Below are 8,851 nucleotides of genomic sequence, written 5' to 3' on the forward strand. Positions count from 1 at the left end.
TGCTATCATAACAGAATATAGGCTAGTAGTATAATATAATATGATATCATATAAGATAATATAATATAACATATACTATAATATGTAATAGTGTAATATAATATGGCAAAGAAGACACTGCAGTTGCGTAACTGTTTTGGATACAACATGTACAATGCATACTCTGCAGTTTTTTTTTTTTTTCATTTTTATTTCCTGTCACGATTCCCTACTATAAGACAGAACATTGGAGAGTAGCTCCTCTGGTCCAGTTAATACAAGTCACAGGAGAATGCCCATGGATTCTTTAAGAAGTGTAAATTCTACACAATCGGATCACGTCTATTCAGAAAATAAGGATGCAGAGGATGATGTAGCTATCCACAGGTATACAAGTACTTCTACTTGGTCAAGAATGGAAATTCCTGGGATCCATTTGACTGGTAATCAAACTCACACTTTACTCTTTCTCACAGACATACAATAGCCTTCACGTCTGTCTTTTGGAAAAAAACAACAACAAAAACAAAAAACATTCTTTTCTACACAGGACATGTCTGGTACAGAGTGGTCACGGGAACTCTAGGGATGTTGTGTGTTCTCTTGCTGACTGTAGTTATAGTCCTCTCAGTGGAGAGATTGCATTTAAATTCCACCTGCAGTAATTGTACCTCAGAGAGAGACCTGTTGCAGACTAATCTCAAGACTTTGCAGAAGGAGAACACTGAAGTGAAAAGCCAGATCTCTGATCTTGGTGAGTTTCTATTTTGTTATACTCGTGCTGTCCAGGCTACCTTACTTGTTAATGAATTACCTTTCCCCCACAACAACCTAATGCATGTTGAGATTACTGAAGTCCCAGGTTTATTATTTAATAGAATGACTCTATTCATGGATAATGCGTTTACAGAAGCTGTCTTGAAATTGTATTACTTCGATGTAAGTCCATGTCATCATGGTGTATTTAAAATCTGGGTAACACTCCATAATAAGGTGCCATAATAAATAGCAAACTAGTAATTACCTAACCCCTTGTTAATTGTTACTAAAATATCTATTTGGCACAAGTTAATAGTTTTTTCATCATTAATTAAATATTAGTTGTTTGCATACAATCTGTATGTTAATGTTTTAACAAATCTATTAACTAATATTGTATTAATATATGTTGATAGTTAACTAAATATATTTTGGCACTAATTAACAGTTATTTCTTACATCATTTAAATGTTAAATGTTTATTTATTATTATTTACAAACTATATGCTAATATAATGACATATCATTATTTATCTAGCTTTTATGATTAGCTTTGTTGAGAATTTATGGAATTTATGGTTTATGGCTTTATGGTCTTGTGGGGTGCATATGGCACCCTACTGCCAGTGGTTGGTTGTGTGAGAGTTTGCGCTCCTCTTGTTCCACTTCATCCTTATTGGATACCTTTGTGGTTGGCTGTCCTGTAACTGGTGACCCTGTCTAGTGTTTGAAAGTAGTGTACTCTTTGCATTTGGAAGTACTATTTGGTTGCTGCTTGATTTGGTGAAATTCAGGGGAGGGGTGTAACAGAGTTAGAAATGTAGTTTAATGTTTGTATGTGATTTTCGCCGTAATTAAGCAGCTTTATTGATATTGGTGTTTTGGAGCCCCCTTTGGAGAAACGCTATACTGCAGTTCTGCTGCGTTTTGTCCTTGTATTGTTGCCATAGCCGATCAGAAGCGGTATGCTTTGCATTGGGTAGGTTGACTGTATAAAGTACTCCCTACTTTTGTAACTGTGAAATGTTGTTTAAGTTGAAAACTTTGATATACCACCTGTATTATGTTACTTTACATGTATTTTTAAGATTTGGGTGCAATTCTAGCGACTTAGAGAACGTTTATTAATGTTTTCATTATGACCACAAGTTCACACACTGAGTCTAACGTGACTAGCTGTAAACTCCGCTAGCAACTTTCCATGCATTCAGTGTAGTTAAGCAGTTTAGCTTAGTGTGCATGGAAAGTGCAATTCAGTCTAGCAGGAAATGCTAGTTTAGCATTATGTTTATGCATTACCTCCGTATGGTCTACGTCTGTGAGTGTTTAGTGAGTCTCAGAATATTAATAAACTGTCGTTATGTGCACCTGAACATTCCATGTCTCCCTTGCTAGTAGGGCTGACAGTGATGGTATAGGAATGATGCATGTAATATAGCCCATTCAACTACTTGTTGTTTTGTTTTAACTTTTCCTAAAATAATAAATGTGATAAGCCAGTTTTGGTCTCAGTCCTCTCACCGTCTGACTATAGTTATATATTACTAATATATTAATAAAGCTTAACCAACTTTATTATAAGGGTCCCCCATACTGATAGTTATATATTACTAATATATTAATTAAGCTTAACCAGGGCTTTGAACCGATTTTTTTCCCCAATCGGTTCGTTCCGAACAGAAACGGAATTATAACGTTTCCGGTTATGAGTTCCACCAATAAATTGACGTTCCCGAACCGGTTAGAACAAAAAAATACTGTTCCCGGAACGGTTAATTTCGTTCCTGTCAGCTGTTTAATGCTATAGAATTATGTCACATCTTTCTCATCCAGCTTAAACCAAATGTAATAATATTACAACCATTATTACATAATAATAATTATATTATTAATAATAATAATAATTAAATAGGCCTACAATTATTTCAAATGTGTAGTTTAAAGAGAAAATTTGCACACAAACGTAACGACATTATTAAGACACGTGGTTATGCCACTCGGGCAACAACAAATTCCAACTGTCGGGGGAAAGGCCATCCAGTAGGCCTACTCATACCGTAACAAGTCTTTTGTTTTGTCTTGCTTAGGCCTACTTGCAATTAGGCCTGTTTCATCAGGTAGGGCCTATTGTTTATCAACAAACATAGCCTACTAATTATAGCCTGTAATAACAGTGGCTCACATTTAACAGTTCGCAAAAACAAAAAAAATGGCTATACCAACCTGGCATTTTTAAACAAACAACAAAAAAACAAAGATTTGTGACTGACATTAGGCCTAACGAGAGTAAATTGCCTAAATGTTCGCTAGTCCATCATTAACGTGGAGTCGACAAATATAGCTATTGATATTGTGTTTGGAATGAGCGTTTTAATTAACGATGGATCGTAATTTACCTCTTATTTAAGATGTGGAGTGGAGACTTTGTAATCCACCGCTCTCTCTCCATTCAGTCAGCGAATGTCTGATGTGATGTCACACAAGAAGTGAACCTCAGCCGTCATGGTAACATGCGCAGGAAAATAATTACTTTTTTTTTTAGTTAATTAGGCAACGGAAACTTTGAGGAACGAAATAAAACCGGTATTAACCGGTTACCATTATTTTTAAATAAGTGTTCCTGTTCCAGAACATAAAAAATAATAACGTTTCCGGTTTCGTTTCTGTTCCCTGTAAAATACAAAAAGTTCCCGGTTTTCGTTTTCGTTCCTTGAACCGGTTCAAAGCCCTGAGCTTAACCAACTTTATTATAAGGGGCTCCACACTGATAGCTATATACTACTAATATATTAATTAAGCTTAACCAACTTTATTATAAGGGTCCCCCATACTGATAGTAATATATTACTAATATATTAATTAAGCTTAACCAACTTTATTATAGGGGACCCCACGCTTATAGCTATATACCACTAATATATTAATTAAGCTTAGCCAAATTTATTGCAAGCGGTTCCGGCGCTGACAACAGTGGCAACATGTCAAGGTAGCTCCATGAATTTCCCCTTGGGGATCAATAAAGTATCTATCTATCTATTATAAGGGTCTTATGGAGAGTGGTTCATATTGGGATAGGCAGAAGCACAGTTTAATAACAATTAGTTAAATAATAATAATAATAAACTTTTCTATTAACATATAGTTTGCAAATAAACATTTAAATGATGTAAGATATAACTGTTAATTAGTGCCAAAAATACATTTAGTTAACTATTAACACATATTAATGCAATATTAGTTAATAGATTTGCTAAAGCATTAACATACAGTTTTTATGCAAACAAATAATATTTAATTAATGATGAAAAAACTATTAACTTGTACCAAATAGATATGTTAGTAACAATTAACAAAGGGTTAGGTAATTACTAGTTTGCTATTTATTATGGCACCTTATTATGGAGTGTTACCAAAATCTGCTCTTCTATTCCCATTTAACTCAGAGAGACATATGCAGGACGGATGGATCTTTTTTGCATCTAGTTTATACTATTTATCCACTGAGGTGAGGTCATGGGATGTGGCCAGAAAGGACTGCCAAAACAGGGGTGCAAACTTGGTGATCATAAACAACAGAGATGAACAGGTTTGTGTGTGTGTGTGTGTGTGTGTGTGGACTAGCCTAAGAAACACAAATCTAAGAATTACAGCATGATCAGGGTAAGTGCATGACATTTTCTAAGACTTGAATAGAATGATTTGAATGAAATATTTATTTCATAAGACGCATTATTTTTCTGATTAAGGTGGCTCTTTAATGGCCATAATACCTTATGGCCATCTAACCAGAATCAATGGAGCATAACCACTGACTGACATTTTTGCCATTCTAATCCAACCCCAGGCTAGGCTACATATTTGTTAAACATCTTGTGCAATTTAGGACACATTTCTTTATCATGTAGGATTTTCTGTTCAGAATGCAAAAGGAATTCTGGATCGGGCTAATTAAAAAGGATGGATTGTGGAAATGGGTAGACGGCACGGCCCTCACTGATGGGTGAGGCTAATCTACTTAAAAAGTAACATCCAGTCAGACTCATTTTTTATGCAGCTGATGATGTACATTGTCTGCTGAAACTGTTGTGCTTCCATGTTGTTTTAGGTTTTGGGATAATGGTCAGCCAAATAACTACGGTGGAGAGGAGGACTGTGCTGAGATCAGAGAACGTGACTACACTCTTAAAAAAATGGGTTCTTGGGGGTGCTATATAGAACCATGCAGGTTCTTAGCCAAGAAAATTGAACATTTTGCCTAAAAAGGGTTCTATTTCATGCACGCGAGGGTTATTTGAACTTCAACGAATTTTTATGGAACCATTCTGGACTTTATTTTAACGGTAAGTGTCACGAAACTTTTATCTCCTTTTATCACCCATTTAATTGTGTTTTCTGCAAACCACTATATGAAGCGATACTCCTTTAAATAAAAAATAGGGGCGTTCCCCTTAAACGCCTGTGGGCGTTTTGGTTTTGTCAGCTGTCGAAACTGTCGGTCGAAACAGCTGTTAGTTTGTTGTTAACGTTAGTGTAGTCCTGAATGACGTTAGCAGTAGCTAGAAACTATCTTATCAGTTATCTCTACTAGCAGATCCATCATGAAGATAAGTTTACTTCTTACTTGTCAGGCTAACAATAAAATCAACTATTGCTTTTTTATTGATGATTTTGACCGTGTATTCGGTGTTGATAAGCTGGCTAATGTTAGCGTGCTAGCTAGCGGATAGTTTAGCACTAGGGAGTTGAGAAACTTTTCCCTTTAATGAAGTCACAGGTGATGTTTATGAAGGAGCTGAATAAGTTAAGAAACTCCCAGAACTCCCAGTCGTTCCCAGAACAGCAAGTAAGATGTGTTAACCAGTCTGCAGACATGGTAGTAAGTAAGCAAGCATTTAATTTAAGCCTGGCATTGATCTTACTACTTTTCCTCTCATCACCCAGATATGAAGCTGGATTGCTCCTGGAGGACCATACACCTTGCTCACAGTGAGTATAGCATGTCTACATTAACTCATGTTCATTAATGTAATGTGTATGTAGTTAAAGTGTATCATGTTCAGAGAATATTACCACAGGCAACAAACTGTCCCGTCTATCTAGACTGTCTTGGCCTGGTGCTGTTTGATAATGTCACTAAACACACTTGGTAAGTTTAGTTCAAAATATAAAGCAGTTTTGTCTTGGTCAGTGGTGTTTTTTCCTAGGTTTCTCTTGGTCAGTGGCGTATTGCGTTTTAGGTAGTGTACGAACGCGCCAGACCACTCCTTAGGTTGTTAATTACCACACCCCTTGGCGCATTATTTAAAAAAGAGAGGTGCAAAATAGGAAAATAAACTTTGCGCTGGGAAAATAATGAGTTTTCCACCATGCGCCAGGGTGGAAAATAGGGAACGTAGTCTGAGACTAGTCTGTGATTATAGGATGAGATTAAAAAGTCCTAAAGTAGGCCCTTAGGATGCATTTCACTAACAAATAATTATCTGTTTTAGGTATCCCAGTCACAAAATGTATGGAGATGTCCTGGGGAATTTGATTACAAAATTTCCATTCTTAAGAGATGGCAGTTCATCTGGACATGTACGTACAGTACTGCTACTTGCAAAGACTCTTTCTGTTTTGGTTATTTTTTTTATTTCTGTGTAAATAATGTAATTTTACTATTGCAATTTGCATTGTATCCTTGTATCTAGGAGACATTGTTAGAGTGCCTCCGTAACAAATTCAAGAAGGAAAGGATTCCACTTGTGCACAACTCCACAGTCCTCCAAATGAAAAAAAACTATGGAACCAAAAAACGAATGGTGGAGCAAACATCCTATGTGGACACTACCATCGAACCTGAGGTACATTAGGCTATTTGTTTTTCTGATCTTTATTCTTTTAAAAGTGTCAGGTACCAAAAGTGGGTTAAGAATGTTATCTTTACTCATCCTATATGACATTAATTACTGTCCATTTCAGCTGGCAAAAAGGAGAGAAGAATTACTGGATTATTCAGCATCACACAGTAACTCCAGTTCCTCGCTTGAGGTATTTTTTGTATTCCTTTTCATACTTCATTATTGTTGAGATACAAATAACAAGTGCCACACACATGCAAAAGAGTAACAATAAGTTTGTGGAGAATCAGCCACTCTACTGATTTGATTACACTTGTTTTATAAAAATGTGTTGTGTTTTCAGGTTTTAGAGATGGAAGCAGTTGGAGAGGATGACACCAGTTATCAAGAGCACCTGAATTTCATCTTAAGGGAGTTGGCCAAGAAGCAACCAAATTTGGCAGAAATTAAAATCAGGATGAGGAGGACGTTTTTTAAGCGCATTGAAGCAATGACTCTCCCAACAAAGAAAGTCATGGAGATTTTTCCATTTCTTGGCATCCCACAGCTAGTGAGTAAATTGTGCACAAGACAGTTAACACAATACCAACAGTGGGTATATTCTATTTATTCTCTTAATTTGTTCTCCTTAAAGATGCATCATGAGATGCAAATGAAATTTGGGATAGACATGGACAGGAGCTTGCAAACTGCAATACACGAGTTGGCCCCAAGAATCATCAGGGTGGTGAAGGAAGGCAGCCAGAAAAGGTTTTCACCCTCCCTCCTTGAGCCAACAAATGAGAGATTAGAAGGTAGGTGTCTTCTGTGATCAAAAGTCTGAAAACATTCTTTTGGTTATGTAAACTAAAGCACATTGAATGACCTCTGTGTATGAAATGCGCTATATAAATAAAGTTGACCTGACTTGAGTTGACTCTCACACAAATTTAAGTTTGAAGAATCACTGAGAAAGAGAATCACAGAAGGAATGGAAAGATATTAATATGTATTATGTATTTTTCTTGCTGGAATGTTGAGGGATAATTGGTGTTTATGGTACATTTAGTTTTTGCGATGATGACCTCTGTGAATGATAATCTAAGCATGATGATTCATTTGGGTAAATGTCTCTTAACAGATGCTGCACTGCTGTTGCTGCCGGAACTCTTCAAGGAGAAAACAGAGTTTTTATACTGTGTTGAAGATGTAAGCGTGGTCTGTTCCTGTTCCATGATTTCAATTCATACCAAAGTTTAAAATGACCAGTGCCCTGATGTTTCCCCTACTTGTTTCCTCTACAGGAAGTCCACCCCTGCCCAACTGTCGTTTTCCATGGCTCCCTCAATGTGCTCAAGGCAGACACCATCAGCATCAGGCCCGATGGACTAACATTAACCACTGGGAAAATGACCATAGCCGAGGCACTCGAGTACCTCTTCAGCACTTAAATAAGACTGTAGTTTGCTGTCTGCCTTCCACTGGGCGACCCTTCCACGTGATCATTTTGAGTGCTAAAGCATTTTTCACCTACGGTATAATTTTGAAAGTGAAAGTGTAGCAGAATATGTTTTAGATGCTTAAGTTTTATTCAGCGACCAAACTATGCTGGAGTTTCAAATAAAGCAGTTCACAGCCCCACCTTGTGGAGAATAACATTTTCTTAATGATACCCTCTGAATAAAATCTTTTGTTGACACATTATTATGACCGCCGCTAGCGAAGCGGTCATATAGGGATTGTCAAATTTTTTTTTTTTTTTTTTTTTTCCGTCATCTACTTCCTGAAATTTTGGTCAACGATACCCGGGGCACCGAAACACCGGGGCACATGAAATTTGGTGGGTATGTAGCCCCACTAGACTTTTACGGAAACATTTTGTTTGGTCCCCGGGGGCCACTCCCCCTCCGCGCTGGGCCCCCCGAAACCCAAAAAATGCAGTTTTTCCTAAATAACTACCTGAACCGTGGCACCGAGGATGAAGAAATTTTTATGGTATGTTGGTCTCAAGGGCCCACATCAACCTAGCCCATAATCACTCATTTGTGATTTGCACCCCCCCGGTAAAAAATGAAAATGCAATATCATTCTGCTTTAATCGCCCCTCTCTTCAGTTAAGATGTTCAGAACTGCACCAAATTTTATGTGTATAATTAACCTGACATTCTCTGGGGGTATGCCACGTTTCGTAGAATTTCATCCATGGGGGGGTCTAAAAAAATTAAGTTATGTGTACATTTAGTGACTGTACACTCATTGGCCTGTAGATGGTGGTGCACACATATACACACGCA

The 8,851-nt window shown here is 37.1% G+C and overlaps 1 protein-coding gene across 3 annotated transcripts; it reads left to right on the plus strand.

Moving 5' to 3' along the window:
- The first annotated feature begins 194 nt into the window (after nt 1-194).
- Nucleotides 195-8,260, plus strand: LOC143133957 (sterile alpha motif domain-containing protein 3-like). Of its 3 annotated transcripts, XM_076293959.1 has the most exons (12): nt 195-422; nt 530-733; nt 4,182-4,324; nt 4,644-4,738; nt 4,844-5,724; nt 6,228-6,315; nt 6,429-6,581; nt 6,700-6,768; nt 6,922-7,128; nt 7,213-7,372; nt 7,699-7,766; nt 7,862-8,260. In XM_076293959.1, exons 5-12 carry the CDS (start codon nt 5,501-5,503, stop codon nt 8,006-8,008), a joined length of 1,116 nt encoding a protein of 371 aa, XP_076150074.1. In that variant the 5' UTR covers nt 195-422; nt 530-733; nt 4,182-4,324; nt 4,644-4,738; nt 4,844-5,500; the 3' UTR covers nt 8,009-8,260. The 3 variants fall into 3 exon arrangements, with proteins under 3 accessions (XP_076150074.1, XP_076150075.1, XP_076150076.1); XM_076293960.1 differs by lacking the exons at nt 195-422; nt 530-733; nt 4,182-4,324 and having other exon boundaries at nt 4,528-4,738; XM_076293961.1 differs by lacking the exons at nt 195-422; nt 530-733; nt 4,182-4,324; nt 4,644-4,738 and having other exon boundaries at nt 5,496-5,581; nt 5,680-5,724.
- The last annotated feature ends 591 nt before the right edge of the window (nt 8,261-8,851 follow it).

This window comes from Alosa pseudoharengus, unplaced genomic scaffold (assembly GCF_046254945.1).
Source record: "Alosa pseudoharengus isolate Yale_2024_CS ecotype anadromous, Long Island Sound unplaced genomic scaffold, YU_APseudo_1.1 YU_APseudo_1.1_scf_2, whole genome shotgun sequence".
In the NCBI taxonomy this organism is placed as follows: Eukaryota; Metazoa; Chordata; class Actinopteri; order Clupeiformes; family Clupeidae; genus Alosa; species Alosa pseudoharengus.

Coding starts and splice junctions, on each gene's coding strand:
- LOC143133957 (XM_076293959.1), top strand. CDS start 5,501: ATGAAGTCACAGGTGATGTTTATGAAGGAGCTGAATAAGTTAAGAAAC. Junction 6,316..6,428: donor ATGGCAGTTCATCTGGACAT/GTACGTACAGTA, acceptor CCTTGTATCTAG/GAGACATTGTTAGAGTGCCT. Junction 6,769..6,921: donor ACTCCAGTTCCTCGCTTGAG/GTATTTTTTGTA, acceptor TTGTGTTTTCAG/GTTTTAGAGATGGAAGCAGT.